The sequence below is a fragment of the Misgurnus anguillicaudatus genome, chromosome 6, assembly GCF_027580225.2.
Source record: "Misgurnus anguillicaudatus chromosome 6, ASM2758022v2, whole genome shotgun sequence".
In the NCBI taxonomy this organism is placed as follows: domain Eukaryota; kingdom Metazoa; phylum Chordata; class Actinopteri; order Cypriniformes; family Cobitidae; genus Misgurnus; species Misgurnus anguillicaudatus.
In genome coordinates, this window is record NC_073342.2 from 15,247,270 (window position 1) to 15,264,733 (window position 17,464).

The 17,464-nt window shown below is 37.7% G+C and overlaps 1 protein-coding gene across 1 annotated transcript in view; it reads right to left on the bottom strand.

Moving 5' to 3' along the window:
* Positions 1–3,176: 3,176 nt before the first annotated feature.
* The window catches only part of ntrk3a (neurotrophic tyrosine kinase, receptor, type 3a), a 280,863-nt gene continuing 266,575 nt past the window's right edge, over positions 3,177–17,464 (bottom strand). The window contains exon 18 of the mRNA XM_073868566.1: positions 3,177–13,192. Coding sequence (XP_073724667.1) covers positions 13,007–13,192 — 186 coding nt within the window. The 3' untranslated portion in view covers positions 3,177–13,006. The remainder of the gene's footprint in view (positions 13,193–17,464) is intronic.

A 17,464-nucleotide genomic window follows, 5' to 3' on the forward strand; every position in this document is an offset into this window, starting at 1 on the left:
CTGTAAAATATCTCTACCACCACGGGCTAAATTGAAAAGGCGAAAGTGAAGAACGGGTCATTGCAGATTAGACTGGCAGGTTGACTTCATCTCCTCTTCAATAGCATGAGAGACCCGTCATGTTCTTTCCTCATCTCACATTGTCTTCATTAAAGTCAGAGCCTGCATGTAAATTAATGATCTATTAGGCCGCCATCTCTCATTTTAGACCGGATCAGAATGATGACATGAGACCCTTGGACAGAGATTTACAGCTATCAGTCACAGCAGACCTCTTAGAGTCGCATGAATACAGACAGGAAAGGCGAATCCATTAACAAAGAACCGATCAAGACTTGACAGGTACCATATCATCTTGAATTTTTTATTGTATAGCAATTTTTGGTTTTAAGAATGACGGTAGTTTTTTGTGCATTGTGTGTCTTGCAATAAGATTACTTCTGTGGTGACCTCAGAAAACCGTACGGTCAGAAAAATGGTCAAAATATGTACCATAGCTGTCAATGGGGCTGTATAAAGTACACCTTTATACCTAAAGAGTTCATAATACCAAAAAGAGGTACGTTTAGCACCTTCTATAATTTTTTAACTGTGCATCTAAAGCATTTAATGAACACAAAATGTTGGCCTTTTCTATTTAGAAATATAATAATGCACCAAACAAGACCTAATGCACCACTGTGTGAAGTTAAAGAGAGACGTGTTTTACACTGCTACTCTGTCTGGTAAGGTCACAACTAAGGAGGTTATCACCAGACTGCAGTTGACTATGGAGGTGCTAACTGCCTTCTCCTGGGAGACAGGCTGTCGTGGATACAGAGTGATTTGGGTGCAGGTAATATATTGCTGGGATGGCAGCAGTACTTATATCATGTCCTCCAGCCCGGATGTGGGAACAGGGAGAAAGTTATTTCACTCAAGGTCAGATGGCAAACCAGCCGAAAGGGGTTAGGGATCTATAAAAGGTGCCCTGTCTGTTCAGATGACTTTGCGGTGGAGTTCAGGTACTGTGGAGTGTCAAGAATGATATTATTCAACATATTGTATGAGATGACTAATTTGTATTCATACATACTGTATGAATCTAATTCATAGGTTTGTCCCAGTGATGTTGGGCTCCATAAAGAGGAGGCTTCATTATTGATTTAAACTCAAAATCTGAAGTTTTAAAACGATTTGTATTGTACTAATGAAAATTAACATGAAAATTTCCATGAGATTAGGCTATATTGTATTAAAGATATCTTTTTTAAGATGTCAAATAAATCTTTGGTGTCCCCAGCGTACGTATGTGAAGGTTTAGATCAAAATACCATACAGATAATTTATTATAGCATGTTAAAATTGCCACTTTGTTGGTGTGAGCAAAAACGTGCCGTTTTTTGTATGTGCATTGTAAAAAATTCTTTGCTGTCTTAAAATTTTTGTTAAATTAACTCGGATTTACAAGTCATTTTAACTTACTATTATTTATCTTGACAAGAGATGAGTTGTTATAACTAAAGACTTGAGTTGACTTTTCTCAACTATATTTTATAAGTTGTGACAACTCATCTCTGTTGACATGACTTGTAAATCTGATTTAACAAAAAAAATTAAGGCATCATTTTTTTTAAGTGTTTTACTTTAAAATGCAAATGAGTTAATCTCTGCACTAAATGACAGTGCCGTGGTTGGATTGTGCAGGTTAAGGGGCAATATTATCCCCTTCTGACATCATAAGGGGAGCCAAATTTCAATTACCTATTTTTTCCAATACAGTCTCACAGCAAGTCGTGTTATAGTAACGAAAAGTTTGATTAATTTATTTGTGTTTGCTGACACGAATTTCTGCTGTTTTTCGTGTCTCTGGAGAAAATTTTGATTAAATTTTTCGTCCTTCCCAGCACTAAATTTCTAGCAATAGCTGTTTGTGTCTGTGCTACGACTTTCTTTATCGTGTCATTTTTTTTTTCTCATCGTTCTTTCCTATTTTTAAATCATTGTCGCTTGTGGTTAGGGTTAGATTCGGGGTTTGCGTTAGGATGTAATGTTATGCATTGGTTTCTACACTTCAAAAAATGAATAAAAAAAAAACAAATCTTAGTATTTTTGTCTTGTTTTCAGTAAAAATATCTAAAGATTCTTAAATTAAGATGCTTTTTCTTGATGAGCAAAACAACCCAAGAAAATAAGTCTAGTTTTTAGACCAAAAATGTCAAATTTAAGTGATTTTGTGCATACATTTTTTTCTTGAATTTAGTGTTTAAGAAAAATGTTCAAGATTTTTTTGCTTACCCGATTGGCAGATTTTTTGTGTGCTTGTTTTATGCACAAAATCACTTCAATTTGATATTTTTGGTTTAAAAACTAGACTTATTTTCTTGGGTCGTTTTCCTCATCAAGAAAAGAATTTAAGAATTTTTAGATATTTTTACTGAAAACAAGACAAAGTACTAAGAATTATTTTCTTGAAAATATTTTTTTGCAGTGAACATGTTTTTCGTCCGCTTTCAAAACTATTCTCACCTGGAGTTGGGGTTTGGGTTAGGAAGTCGCAGAAAGTGATTCTAACCCAAACCCCAAGCGACAATGGTCAAAAAAAAGAAAACGATGAAAAAACTAAAATATAAAATGACACGATAAAGAAAGTCGTGCCACAGACACGAACAGCCATTGATAGAAATTTGAGCTGGGAGAGACGAAAAAGACATTCGTCTCCAGAGACACGAAAAACGGCGGAAATTCGTGTCAGCAAACACGAATAAATTAATCAAAATTTTCGTTACTATAACACGACTTGCCGTGAGACTGGGTTGAGTTTTTCACATGCTTGCAGAGAATGCTTTACCAAAACTAAGTTACTGGGTTAATCTTTTTCACATTTTCTAGGTTTACAAAAGCAATGAGGACCTAATTGTAGCACTTAAACATAGAAAAAAATAAGATTTTTATATTTCCCCTTTAAAACATCACAAATAATCAATTACAACAAGAAATGTGTACTATAAAATTGTAAACAACTGTTCATTACATAAGTTGCATTACATTGGGGCAATATAGTTACTTCTTTCTTGTATATATTATTAATATATTATAAATACAATTTTCAACTTCACATAGTTTATAATTTTTTTAATTTGTAGAATTTGTAGAATACACACGCATATATATATAAAATCAAACACAAAGGCAGGTGTATTTTTTCAGTTTATTTATAGAATAAGTCTACATAAATCATCGTAGGATACATAGTTAGTTACAGCTGTTTTAGTTTATAGATGGAGAAGTAAACAGAACACAGGTGGATTAACGATGAGATACAAACAGAGGAACCGTGAATTTTTTTCCCACACCTCGTCCATCATCATTCCAACGAGGGTTCGGACACGATAAGAGAAATAGTCAAGAGAAATCGTCGAGTCGGCACACTTCTCAGATGGAAAATACATTACTGTTGTTGCCAGAAGGGTGTCACAAAGTTAAACCGTACACAGAGCGATGGCATGAAAACACAAAATATCAGCACTCGTCACACACATAAATATTAAGACGTTTGATCCTCAACTCGCCCGGCTGCTGTCCTCAAACACCGCTTTTGTAAATAGATGCATACAGATGTGTAGCTTACATGTCTCCCATGGTTTAATATTGCAACAGATTTGTCTCACACACAATTCACGGGAAGAGAAATATATTAGAAATTAGTTGAAAGATGAATATTACAATTATAATGACACGTTCAAATATTGCTAATGACTCGCCTAAGCTTTGTATATACTGTACCACCTGTTTCACATCAATACCAACAAGCTGTTGAAGAAAGCGTCCGTTTGAAAAACGGCTTCAAGGCTGTTTTGTAACAATACAGCCCTGTCGTAATATATTTCTCTTCCGCCATAATCCACCCGCACTGTGACAGGTTAATACAAACACAGGGTACTATTACATTTGTGATTACCATTCCATCGCCTCTCCCTGGATTCCAGATCCCTGACCCGGCTCTCCGCTAGAGCCCGGCCAACCTGACAATAAGATGTCTACTGCGTCTACTACCTGGAGGGCCAGGATGTTTGAGAGATGAAAAGATGGACAAAACAATACATGGAAAGGCATGATTTTTAGATGAGAGACTGTCTGTGCAATCCCTGCTGCCTGCAGACTTTAATATAGCCGTGTTTAGCTGTTAAAACAAGGACTGAAATGTCTGTTCCCATTGTGGATTTTTCTACTTTCAATTGGATTTAGCTCAGTGTAGGTGGACAGAACAGAACAGAATGTATGTGTACATACACCTGAAACATTTTTTCTACTTTCATTCTTCATATGGCTTCAAATATCAAACTACTGTATTTATGGCTTTCATTACAAGATTTACAGTATTAATAATAGAGGGATTTGAATGGTTTTGATACAAAAAGAAAATTCCCTGCAATGAGTTTCTAATGGAGTTCATAAAAGAAAGAAAGAACACTGTCAATATTTAATCATCAGTTTTCGTTTTGGAAAATCAATTTTAAGAACTGATCCAAGTTACAACATCAAAGATTGTACAGTTGTTTGTTTATCTTTCCATATTGTGATGGATTTGAAAAAAAAACATCTTCTGTGTCCATGTGAGGGATGGAAAAACAAATGATTTTAATTCTTTCCCCGACAGCGCTTTTTTAAAAAAAGTTGCCAGCCAGCGCTAGCATTTTTTATGATTTTCACAAAAGTTTAATGCATTCCAGAAAATGTTCTTTTTTTTAATATATATACATACAATATATCAAATGAAATAACCCTCTGCTTTCAAAAAAAAAAAAAAAAAAAAAATTATCCTACCTTTATTTGTTCTCTTTTTATCACAATCAAATATGGTTAGATTTCTTCAAATATACCAAATTTTAAGCAAAAAGCTGAGATAATTGCGTTTTTGTGGACTTTTAGTAGAGATCAGATTCAGAGTGATTATCAAAACATACACAGAGTTTGAACTGTTTGCCCTAAGGAAATACTTCCAGGTTTTATAAGTGGGTAAAAGTGCCACCTCATGGATAATGGCGGAAATATGTATTGCCGGAAAAACTCGTAACTGACAGGGAAGCATTTTCTCTTAATTGACAAGTTGGCAATGGCGGGGAAAGAGTTAATACTGAAACCAATGCCACTGGCTGAGTCAAGGTGAAGAATGTACAGTTTTCATTTATACTTTTGTGTCATTGTTCGTGTCGACGTGGAATTACACATGCAGACCGCTAGTAGACAGTGTCCACGGGCATGTTACTGGTGTAACCTACAGTATCAAGGCAAAAGCCGAAGAAGCAGCAGCTTGTTGGGTACGGTACAGCCCTGTCCAAAATGGAACCCTAAACACGCCAGTCTTCCTACAAGTCCACATTTTTGTTACGTAACACTGCATCAAGGGCGCCCATGAGCACTCTTTTCTAACCTAAAATGACAAATGGGACACCCTACAGTCTTGTGGACTTAAACGGATACTTTGCCCCATTGCCACTTTGAGTCCACAAGACCGCTAGTCATAAGGTGACCATTCGTGCCATTTTCCCAGGATCCGTATTCCAGAAGTCGTATTGTCGACCGCATACTTCATCAAGGTTCTCACATTTCATTTAAAAACATATACAACCATTGTAGTTTAATTCTTACATTGAAATGTAACGGTTGCTTTTCTTCAATAGAACCTGAAATAATAAACCTCTATGATGATGTGGTCGACAAATACGACTTCCGGAAGATGCACCCGAAATCCTGTCCTGGAGGTGTGCCGGGAAAATGGCACGTATGGTCACCCTAGCTAGTCACATGAATTCCGCCATTTGGGATGCAGCCTACATTGTTGGAGAAGCATCTGCAATGATTTGACTTTTAATGCGACACAGATTGTTTTGACATCAGGGAGCGTTCTAGCAGACCAATCACATCGCTTGCATCCTATGTAGAATTGACACGTGTACAGTACATTTTTTGAGAGGTGCACGTCAGGCTACGCAATAGAAGTATAAATCAGGATTAACAAGGCTAACTAGACTATACCTACAATGTAAAAATACACAGCATTTTACTTTAACTTAAAAAAAATAAGTCAAACAATTTAAACTCGACTTTATAAGTTATGTCAACTTTTCACAAGCCAAAACTTAAAATAGTAGGTTGAATTGAATTGCAAAACTAAGTTGTTTTAACTTCATGCTGCATTCTTACAGCATATCTGTCTTTTAAAAGAATGACAAGCTAAACTAGCAAGCCAGTTCAAACAATACTTGCAAATCTAATCTTATTAACACGTTATAAAATCAGATACTTAATAATGGCGCACTCCTTGTATCAGCTCTCTTCAACATAAAAAAGTCAGTTCATGTAATCGATCCTTACTTGTAAACTATGCCTAAAACATCTCTGCATTAAATAGAATGGTAGATGACTGTAAAGTTGCTTAAAGTAATACTGCTTCCAAAACACATGTATACATCGCTTTTACCACGATCTAAGGCCAATTAATTATTCCTGAACTTTTTTTCTCTTACTGTCAACAAACACCCTCAACAAACAATGGCCTATATGTAGCACGTTCACACCACCACTGCAGAGGGCGTAAAAGTTAAAAGCAGCAGCACGTCTTGCACAGTGTAAGCGTCGAGGACAGTAGAAATGAGCTTAACTTTATGGTAATGAGCTATGACGTGGTTCGGCGGCAACCAACTGGAAGGCGGAAATGTCCACGTGAGATGATTCCAGAGAATGCATTCGAGCGTCCACTACTCTTTTTCTATAGCATCGTTGGCAGGGCAGCCAGAGCGTTTTTGATGCTCTCGCTGGTGGCGGTGTGAATGTACAGTAAGTATCAACATGTATTTATCTGGTTGCAAATTATTACATTTGCATTGTGCGCACAAGCATAAAAGATGACACAAAGCCGGCTTCACCATTTCTTCCTCACTACTGGCTTTGTGACTTGAGAAAGGGATGCATCAAAAATCTGAATGCTAAATGTCATAATTGTATGGTAAATAGGCTAAATGCATCATGAAGTGTAATGTCAGCTCCATCATCGGTCTGTAATAGTTTGAGATTTTATCGAAACTGAAAGGTCAGATGACACACTTTAACAGTGACTCAGTCAGTAATCTTCATATGCTGCAGTGAGATGATAGTTTGCAAGAGTCTGGTTTAAACCTGTGGTGTCATGTGTAGCGGTGGTCTTGTGTGTGTTTGCTGTGATCCAAAATGTCACTTTGAAGGGAATTGTAGACTGCGTTGAGTGAGTCAGAATTTAGTGTGGCGTTTCCTTCTCAAGATGCTATATTTAGTTAGGTTATTCTACGGGCAGGTTACTGCTATCACCCTCTTAACCCTGCAGGGGTTTTCTGCTGTTAGCTGTGGCGCTAATGAGGACATTTAAAGCTGTTTCTCTGCAGTTGGTCCTTCAGCAAGAGAGCCATCCCTGAGTCTCATGGCCATTTCATTCCGAAAACTTCTGATCATTGTTAAGATTTGTGGGAGTTACGCCTTTAAAATTACAGCCCTTCTGAAAGTAGCTTAAGAAGCCTAGAGTGGGTTAGTGGTGTAGGCATAGTGGTGTTGACTAGCTATCAAGATTATTAAAGTGGTCTTTGTCAGCTATAAACACAGGTAAACCACCTAAGGTTCATTCAAACTTCTTTAAAACACAATATGTTGCAACAAACTTGGCAGCTTGGCTCCAACTTCGAAATAAAGTGACTTATTGGCTCCATATTGAGTTGGCAGCTGGCAGTTTATTTCACAAAATTGGCCGACCCAAGGGCTGAGGATTAATAATCCAAACGTTTAGATATTGAGCTTAGACCAACAGGGTTCCGGTTATTATCTGGCACAAGTGAAAGAAACAATTACGGGTCAAAATAACTTTTGACTTGAAAAGAGAACTGCCTTGTAGTAATCATCCCGGTAAAACAACTTTCTCAGAGTCTAAGCAAAGAGGAACAAGGTCGAATAATACGTTTAAGAGATTGAGCAGGAGCTGCGAACAAAACTCCCCTTTTGTTAAGATTGACATGTATTCTTTAGCGGAACAATGGACTTTAGTCTCTATTAGGAAATGAAAAACACTTTTGTGGAAAGGACTGCAGACAAATAGAGACTAAAGCCTTCACGTGTCCACACGTCACAACCTTTGGTGTATCTCTAAGCTGCTGGTGAGCTTGGGAAAGGTGAAGAGAGTTACATCTACCGTTCACACAGAAAACTCTGGAGAAGATCCAAAATGCTTCTTGCATCCGAATGAGTGCCGGTCAGCATACTCACAGGAGCAAGGTTAATCTAGATGTCAAAGTCTGCTGATGATGCAGAAGATTGCTCTCGGGTGACATCTCCATTTGAAGTCCCAATGCTGCAGTTATTTTTTACTTCCCTGTTAAAGAAAACCGCAGTTGCATTCAGCCAGGTTTCCACGAGTTAAACGTTGTCCTTGATAGCGAGTTTTGCTCTGGAGATCTGCCGGCATGAACTATGGATCTCTGAAGCACTTTGAAGTAACAAGATTCACATGCTTGTCCATGTGCCCAGAGCAGCAGCAACTGCAGTGTGAGCTGAGTCAAGGGCTAAAATCACAGCTTGTCCATTCTAAGGGATTTCGCTTGGTATTAGAGCCATATCACTGCTTCAAATGTACAAATCGTCATGCGTCATCATTCATATTATCAGCGGAATGATGCACGAGCAACTGTGGGTTTCAAATGCTTTTTTCCAGAGTACATTAAGAGTACTTAATCTGCAACGCACCAGAGATAGATAAGGACTTGTTCTGGTAGTCTCATTTGTAATTTAAGAGAGGGGTTTCAAATCCGATACGGATCTTTAATTAAATGTTTTGAAGGCAATGAAGAGTTTTATCCTGCAGGTATGTTTTCAAGCGTGAAACGGTGAAGGCTCAAGATCTGCAGCTGCTACAATTTGGGTAAAGAGATTCAATCAGTAAGATATGTAGCGTGACTGCATCTCGCCAAGATTAATGCTCCAGTTGGCCGAATCAAGTGTTGAGGTGCTAAATGAGTTTTTTAAACCGCCTGGCTAATTTGATGGGGTTGTTACTGGTTTCTAAAGGTGGTACGCCTGGATTAGTTTTGCCTCGCAGAAAAAATATATCAAAGGCTGTAATTCAGAAAAAGGTTTGAATGTGACGTGTTAGAACATTCAGTCTGCAAATTTGGGTATTTACGCATTCGATTTAGCGCTTTTGCCTGAGCTTGGCCAATTATACTTTTTCTTCCTCGTTTTGCCCCAGTAAGGCAGTCTTGAATGTGCTAAATGCTTGGTAAACCGGGCCCGCAGAAGGTAGGATAAATGGATGAGGAGAAGGCTGATCTGAGATCAGCAGCGAAGCGTGACAGTGGCGAGGTATTTCAGCCCTTCTGCTGGGTTATGAAGTGTTGAAAGAGAGCTCATTCCAGCCATAATGTTCCAGCTTCCTGCCTCGCTCCTTCTTCTCATGATTAAGGTCTTAAACCTCTCATCAATCGCCCTGCGCCTGTTCACTGCCATGGCATCGGGTGGGAGAAAAGAGAGAGAGAGGGATTCTGCCTCTCTCACAGCTCTGAATTCTTAACTCAACTTTGTTAGCCTGCCAACAGACAGCGCTGTGGCTCTTTCGTTCCCTCTGTTAGTGTTTGACCTTCACTGATTCATCTTTCCCACCCTTCTCTCTTCTCTCACACACAACCACACTTTTCACTGCCTCGGGGGGATTACCGCAAGACTGGCCATCATATTTAAGGGATATCTAAAAGCCCAGGTCAAAAACTCATTTCATTGGTAATTTCCACCTATTTCTGCGAGGTGAAGTCATTAGAGTCGCGGCAACCCCTGTGGCTGTCGCACCATCAACCTGCTGTCAGACCGCTTCCTCCGATGCCCCTCTCTGAACCAGCTGCGGCCCGCATTACTTCATTTACAGAATTTACTAATTCAGTTCGCCTCGGTTCTCCGACGGCTTCGGGTGATATAGATGCAGGCTCCCACTGCCCCTCCTCTCTGCGTTTGTATAATCCACCTTTCACGGGTCATTGAACAACAATCGCAGAGAAAATGTTTGACTCTTTCAACCCTGTTAGTCACAGTTATACAGTCAATGACTCAAACAATCTTCTGGAGCCACCAGCTCAACCGATTCACAACAGTAAGTCACAACCTCTAGTCTTTTTTAGGAAGCAAGTAGATGATTCGAATTGTTAAAGATACAAGCTACAAGCACATGGGGCAGGGGTACATAAGGATAAAACGATTTTGTTTAGTGAAAAATTACAGAACGAAATGGCTGGCTAACTATAAAATGGATGCATGAATGTAATGTTGTAATGCATTAGTATTAAATTAATGTAATAGTACTAGATATTGGACATGGAGCATGCTACTGCTTTAGGGAGCTTCTTTATCATATTTCACTAAGCCAGTATTCAAATATAATAGGCAACTGTTTATGCTGCCATATTATTCATATTTAAATATATACCACAATGCATTCAGCATAGCAAATCTGGGAACTGTCGACTTTGCCAAGAGTGACATTTTGTCTGTTTCCTACCAATTAGAACCTAATTTACCATGAACGCTCAACTGTGCAGTAAGACTGATGGGTAAAATCTGGTATGCCACATAAACAAGAGTTTTGCAGAAGCACTGTGTCTCTTGTAAATGTTATTGTCTGATTTGGGGGCTCGTCCTGAATGTAGATACTGGAGAGGGCAGGCCTGTTTACTTCATAAACGTCAAGATTTGGAAGGCAGGCATTTGGTCAGCCGGGATAAATCTCTTCTGTTGCTTTTTTGCATAAAGAGCTTGGTGCACTCGACATGGGCAAAATTGTTAAGTCAGTGAATATCTACAGCAGGGCCCCGCAGCCGACAAGAATAGGCTATCAAAATGAGAAGCATCTTATCACACATAAACACATAGCTGTCGGTGTTATGGAAAGACTTTTACAATTTCCCTCTTGTCACAGATGTGGAGAGAATTATCCGGCCACTGCGGGGAGCAGAAAAAACAACAAAACAAGATCAACGAATGTTCGACTCACTTCCTCCACACCGGGAACTTTTCCTGATGTGAAGAATGAGATTATAGGTAAGCAAAAATGTGTTCTGTCAAATCGTGATGGGGAGATTGCAACAGAACAGTAATTTAAGTTCCGGTTTCAGATAAGCGGTTGAGAAAAGTTTTTGACAGTTTGCATTTTTTGGGTGATTCTGGCGGAAAGTTAGCACTGCAATAAAAATACAATTTGTTTGTTTCTTTAACATTTCTTTCTAATGGTTAAGCAAAATACAGGTCGAATTTATTAAATATTGCTGATTTTGTGCTCACAAATCACTTGCGCAGATTTGTGCCGCCGTAGCTGACTTAAACTGGCGGAGTGCATGTGCAATGATTACAGATTCATCATCAGATAAATACTGAGCCATACATCACCTTGAATGAAAAACATTAGCTAGCAAAAGCAGTTTTAAAGAGACGCTCCAAATAAAATCCTGCCGTTTGTCAATTCAGAATAAAGAAAGTTCTGAGTAAGCCCTTTGGTCTCAATAATGCTCCATCTCTGGCAAACAATGACATTATCACATTGTGTTTGCAAAGTCTCCCATTGTTAAACTTTTATATGAGATGAATATATATCACCTGGCAGCTTTCACAGACATTTGTTACACACTCAATTCAAAGAGTCTATTAATGGATACAATAATTTTGTAGATACAGCAAAGGGACGGTTGCAAAGAATACAGCAGTTTTACCTGATGCAATTTTGTATATGAATAGTCACTTTTTAGAAAACACTGTAATACCAGAGTACCAACGGGATGTAATGGCAATTTATGAGTTTGCGCATGCTAGCCTAAACATTTACTGCTCAGAGTGTGTGTTAAAACGACATTATGATAGATTTTTAAAGAAGCACAATCATAATTCACAAAAGAGATGAAAACTAATGAATGAAATGAGAGTTTTCTGGATTTCTTGCTTGGGAATCTACTTTTCCCAAAACTGTCACTTCAAAAGCCAATGGTCTCTGGAATACAAGGAGTGAGACAATGATATTTACTGTCATGGTGTTTGTGTTTGTTCTGTGAAAATTTCATTCTCAAGTCTTCTCGGTCACATTTTGTCACATATTCCCAAAAAAAGAGGTAAAAATAAAAAAAATATTAAAATGTGGACATACATTCTATGGACATGGAAAATGAAACATTGAAATATTATCAAAATATTTATAGAATTTACTCACCATAAACAGCACGCCAAGGAACTAAAATCATCTAATCAGGAAATGAAATAATTTAACATACTCTCGCTTGTGACACAGAAATTTACATTATATACATTCTTATTTTTTTAAATAAACTCCTTTGTATTGATTGGTGGTTCCTTTGCTCCTTCAAGTTAATCCGTTCACCGAAAAGCTCCTCATTGTATTTAAAAGCCCTGTTGGATACTTCCAGTAGAGTCAAAGAGAAGATCCGTCCCATCCGAACGCAGTAAGGCTTTTCCACGAACTAGTCCTTGCCAAATATCTGAAGTGGCAACGGCGAGCGGTCATATCCAAAACCTTAGCGAAAAACATGGCAGACGTCCACACTCAGAGAAATAAAATAAATAAAAATATATTTTTTTTATAAAATGAAAACCAAGTAACCACAGGGGGAGTTTTCTCAAGCAGTCAGGAAACACATCTTTCTTCGTTTTCCATATTTTAGGTGGGATTTCCTTAGAATCGAAAAGTAGGCTCTTCTTACCAAAATGAAAAGAACGAAATAGCGTACGCCTCCTTTTCTTCCCGCAGGTCTGTACATTTTATATGCAGGTAAACAAAATGTAAAAGTGCTTTTTAAAGACTGTTATCCAGTGTATCGAAAGAAGTAGCAGGCACTTAAGTCCATCCCCGGGTTGTAGGTGTCTGACAGTGAAGCAGTAAGGTACATGTCGTTTCGGGTTATTCCCAGGTTGTTCCTCTTTTTTGGATTGGCGCAGACAGACAAACGTATTCCAACAAACTCTAGCCCAGGATATCCAGGTAGACGGGTGTGGCTTTGCCCATGGCATAAAGAATTTTCTGGATGTCTTTGATGTTCAACCTCTGCTGTGGTTCCCTCTGCCAACACCCCAGCATGATGTCGTACACCTCCTTGGGACAAAGTCGTGGCCTTTCCAGTACACGTCCTTGTGTGATGCATTCGATTACCTGCGAGGAGAAGGAGGAGATAGCATTGTAAGTAGTCGTGATAATGCTGCAAATCATTATAGGTATCTTTTCTTCTGTTCTCACACTACAGTAGCTATGTGTGGTGCTTTTGTGTATCTTATGTTTATAATTCATCTAGATTTTGTCTATGTTACATCATGTAAAATGTTACTGGGTCATTTCATAATCTCTCAAAATGGGCATTTGAGGCTGTGAACGTGTGCATTGCAGCAAAAGTCTGTGAGACAGAGACTTGCTGACAGTCTGACAATAAAGGAACTGACTGATTCATGTTTTTTGTTCGACAGATTTGTTCACTCTTGTAACAGCTGGCTGTTGCTATAGAAAAAACATCTATGACCTGTCTACTGTGATGAACAAAATACAACCGTCTCATGAAAACCAAGACATCTGGCCGAGTAGAGAGCTTTGTATTGACTTTTAGAAGAGATAGATAATTGCCGGTTGTCCCTCGAGATCACCTCTCTGACTTCAGCTAGTGACTGTCTGTGTTTTATTGATGGATAGTTTGATTTAGTTTCACAATATTCTGATGCCATGCGGTAGCCACCGACCCCCCGGCAACAGAATACAGGGCGGCTGTTATTGGTATTCAAGCCCCCCTTATATATAATACAAAACACATCATGCTCACATAAATCGGCATGTTCTTATAGATTATGATTCACAGAGTCGATATTGATAATCTGTGTGTGATGTGCGTAATCCTGCTTCAAGAGACTTCAGTGTCAATATATGTTTTTTTTACTTTTCATAACTTGAAACACCAAGGTATGTTCATATCCAGCAATATTTTAGCCAGCAAGGTCCAGTATATCTTTTTCTCAGAGGTGTTGTCTGGGTTATATTTTTCATGGCCTATTCTTTCAATTATAGAGGGAAAAAAATTTATTATATTTTAATTTCGCAGAGGCTACTTTAAAAAGACTTTTGTGAGAGCATTTAACATTTTGTCTAGGATTTTTTATATTTCCAGATTTTTTTTTCTTTATTTTTATTACGGTTAGGTACATTTCTCTTGAAAATCTCATTACCGTAATACAGCTGGATGTTTCTGTTTTAAGTTTTTAATAATACCCATTATTCTCAATGTTGGTATTCATTAGATTCTCATTACTGTATTTCTGTATAGAAATGACATATCAATAATTATTTTGCAACCCAATCTGAAGGCAAGTTGTGTTATAATCACAAAATATTTTATGTATTTATTTGTGTTCAAGAACATGATTTTCAACTTTTTTCAAGTCATTTTCTATAAATAGTTTTTCGTGTTCATAGCACAAATCTTTTTTCATGTCGCTTTCTATAAATCGTTTTTCATGTACATAGCACAAATGTTTTTTTTCATGTCGCTTTCTATAAATCGTTTTTCGTGTCCGTAGCACAAATGTCTTTTTCATGTCGCTTTCTATAAATAGTTTTTCTTGTCCGTAGCACGAATGTTTTTTTCATGTCGCTTCCTATAAACAGTTTGTTGTGTCCGTATTACGGATGCCTTTTTCATGTCGCTTCCTATAAATAGTTTTCCGTGTCCATAACACGGATGTCTTTTTCATGTCGCTTCCTATGAATAGTTTTTCGTGTCTGTAGCACAAATGTCTTTTTTGTGTCGCTTTCTATAAATAGTTTTTGTGTCTGTAGCATGAATGTGTTTTTCGGGTCGCTTTCTATAAATAGTTTTTCGTGCCGTAGAACGAATGTCTTTTTGGTGATGCTTTCTATAAATAATTTTTCGTGTCCATAGCACGGATGCTTTTTCATGTCGCTTCCTATAAATAGGTTTTCGTGTCCATAGCACAAATGTCTTTTTCATGTCGCTTTCTATAAATCGTTTTTCGTGTCCGTAGCACGAATGTCTTTTTCGTGTCGCTTTCTATAAATCGCTTTTTGTGTCCGTAGCACGGATGATTTTTCATGTCGCTTCCTATAAATAGTTTTTCTTGTCCGTAGCACAAATGTCTTTTTCGTGTTGCTTTCTATAAACAGTTTTTCATGTCCGTAGCACGAATGTCTTTTTCGTGTCGCTTTCTATAAATTGTTTTTCGTGTCCGTAGCAAGAATGTTCTTTTTCGTGTCGCTTTCTATACATAGTTTTTTCGGGTCTGTAGCACAAATATCTTTTCCGTGTCGCTTCCTATAAATAGTTTTTCGTGTCCATAACACGGATGTCTTTTTCATGTCGCTTCCTATGAATAGTTTTTCGTGTCTGTAGCACAAATGTCTTTTTCGTGTTGCTTTCTATAAACAGTTTTTCGTGTCCGTAGCACGAATGTCTTTTTCGTGTCGCTTTCTATAAATTGTTTTTCGTGTCCGTAGCAAGAATGTTCTTTTTCGTGTCGCTTTCTATACATAGTTTTTTCGGGTCTGTAGCACAAATGTCTTTTCCGTGTCGCTTCCTATAAATAGTTTTTCGTGTCCATAACACGGATGTCTTTTTCATGTCGCTTCCTATGAATAGTTTTTCGTGTCTGTAGCACAAATGTCTTTTTCGTGTCGCTTTCTATAAATAGTTTTTGTGTCTGTAGCATGAATGTCTTTTTCGTGTCGCTTTCTATAAATAGTTTTTCGTGCCGTAGAATGAATGTCTTTTTGGTGATGCTTTCTATAAATAATTTTTCGTGTCCATAGCACGGATGCTTTTTCATGTCGCTTCCTATGAAAAGGTTTTCGTGTCCATAGCACAAATGTCTTTTTCATGTCGCTTTCTATAAATAGTTTTTCTTGTCCGTAGCACGAATGTTTTTCATGTCGCTTTCTATAAATAGTTTTTCTTGTCCGTAGCACGAATGTCTTTTTCATGTCGCTTTCTATAAATAGTTTTTCGTGTCCGTAGCACAAATGTCTTTTTCATGTTGCTTTCTATAAATAGTTTTTCTTGTCCGTAGCACGAATGTTTTTCATGTCGCTTTCTATAAATAGTTTTTCTTGTCCATAGCATGAATGTCTTTTTCATGTCGCTTTCTATAAATAGTTTTTCGTGTCCGTAGCACAAATGTCTTTTTCATGTCGCTTTCTATAAATAGTTTTTCATGTCCGTAGCACGGATGTTTTTTCATGTCGCTTCCTATAAATAGTTTTTCTTGTCTGTAGCACGAATGTCTTTTTCATGTCGCTTTCTATAAACAGTTTTTCGTGTCCGTAGCACGAATGTCTTTTTCGTGTCGCTTTCTATAAATTGTTTTTCGTGTCCGTAGCAAGAATGTTCTTTTTCGTGTCGCTTTCTATACATAGTTTTTTCGGGTCTGTAGCACAAATGTCTTTTCCGTGTAGCTTTCTATAAATCGCTTTTCGTGTCCGTAGCACGGATGCTTTTTCATGTCGCTTCCTATGAATAGTTTTTCGTGTCTGTAGCACAAATGTCTTTTTTGTGTCGCTTTCTATAAATAGTTTTTGTGTCTGTAGCATGAATGTCTTTTTCGTGTCGCTTTCTATAAATAGTTTTTCGTGTCGTTGAACGAATGTCTTTTTGGTGATGCTTTCTATAAATCATTTTTCGTGTCCATAGCACGGATGCTTTTTCATGTCGCTTCCTATAAATAGGTTTTCGTGTCCATAGCACAAATGTCTTTTTCATGTCGCTTTCTATAAATCGTTTTTCGTGTCCGTAGCACGAATGTCTTTTTCATGTCGCTTTCTATAAATTGTTTTTTGTGTCTGTAGCATGAATGTCTTTTTTGTGTCACTTTCTATAAATCGCTTTTTAGGTCCGTAGCACGGATGATTTTTCATGTCGCTTCCTATAAATAGTTTTTCGTGTCCGTAGCACAAATGTCTTTTTCATGTCGCTTCCTATAAATAGGTTTTCGTGTCCATAGCACAAATGTCTTTTTCATGTCGCTTTCTATAAATCGTTTTTCGTGTCCGTAGCACGAATGTCTTTTTCATGTCGCTTTCTATAAATTGTTTTTTGTGTCTGTAGCATGAATGTCTTTTTTGTGTCACTTTCTATAAATCGCTTTTTAGGTCCGTAGCACGGATGATTTTTCATGTCGCTTCCTATAAATAGTTTTTCGTGTCCGTAGCACAAATGTCTTTTTCGTGTTGCTTTCTATAAACAGTTTTTCGTGTCCGTAGCACAAATGTCTTTTTCGTGTTGCTTTCTATAAACAGTTTTTCGTGTCCGTAGCACAAATGTCTTTTTCGTGTTGCTTTCTATAAACAGTTTTTCGTGTCCGTAGCACAAATGTCTTTTTCATGTCGTTTCTATAAATCGTTTTTCATGTCCATAGCACGAATGTCTTTTTCGTG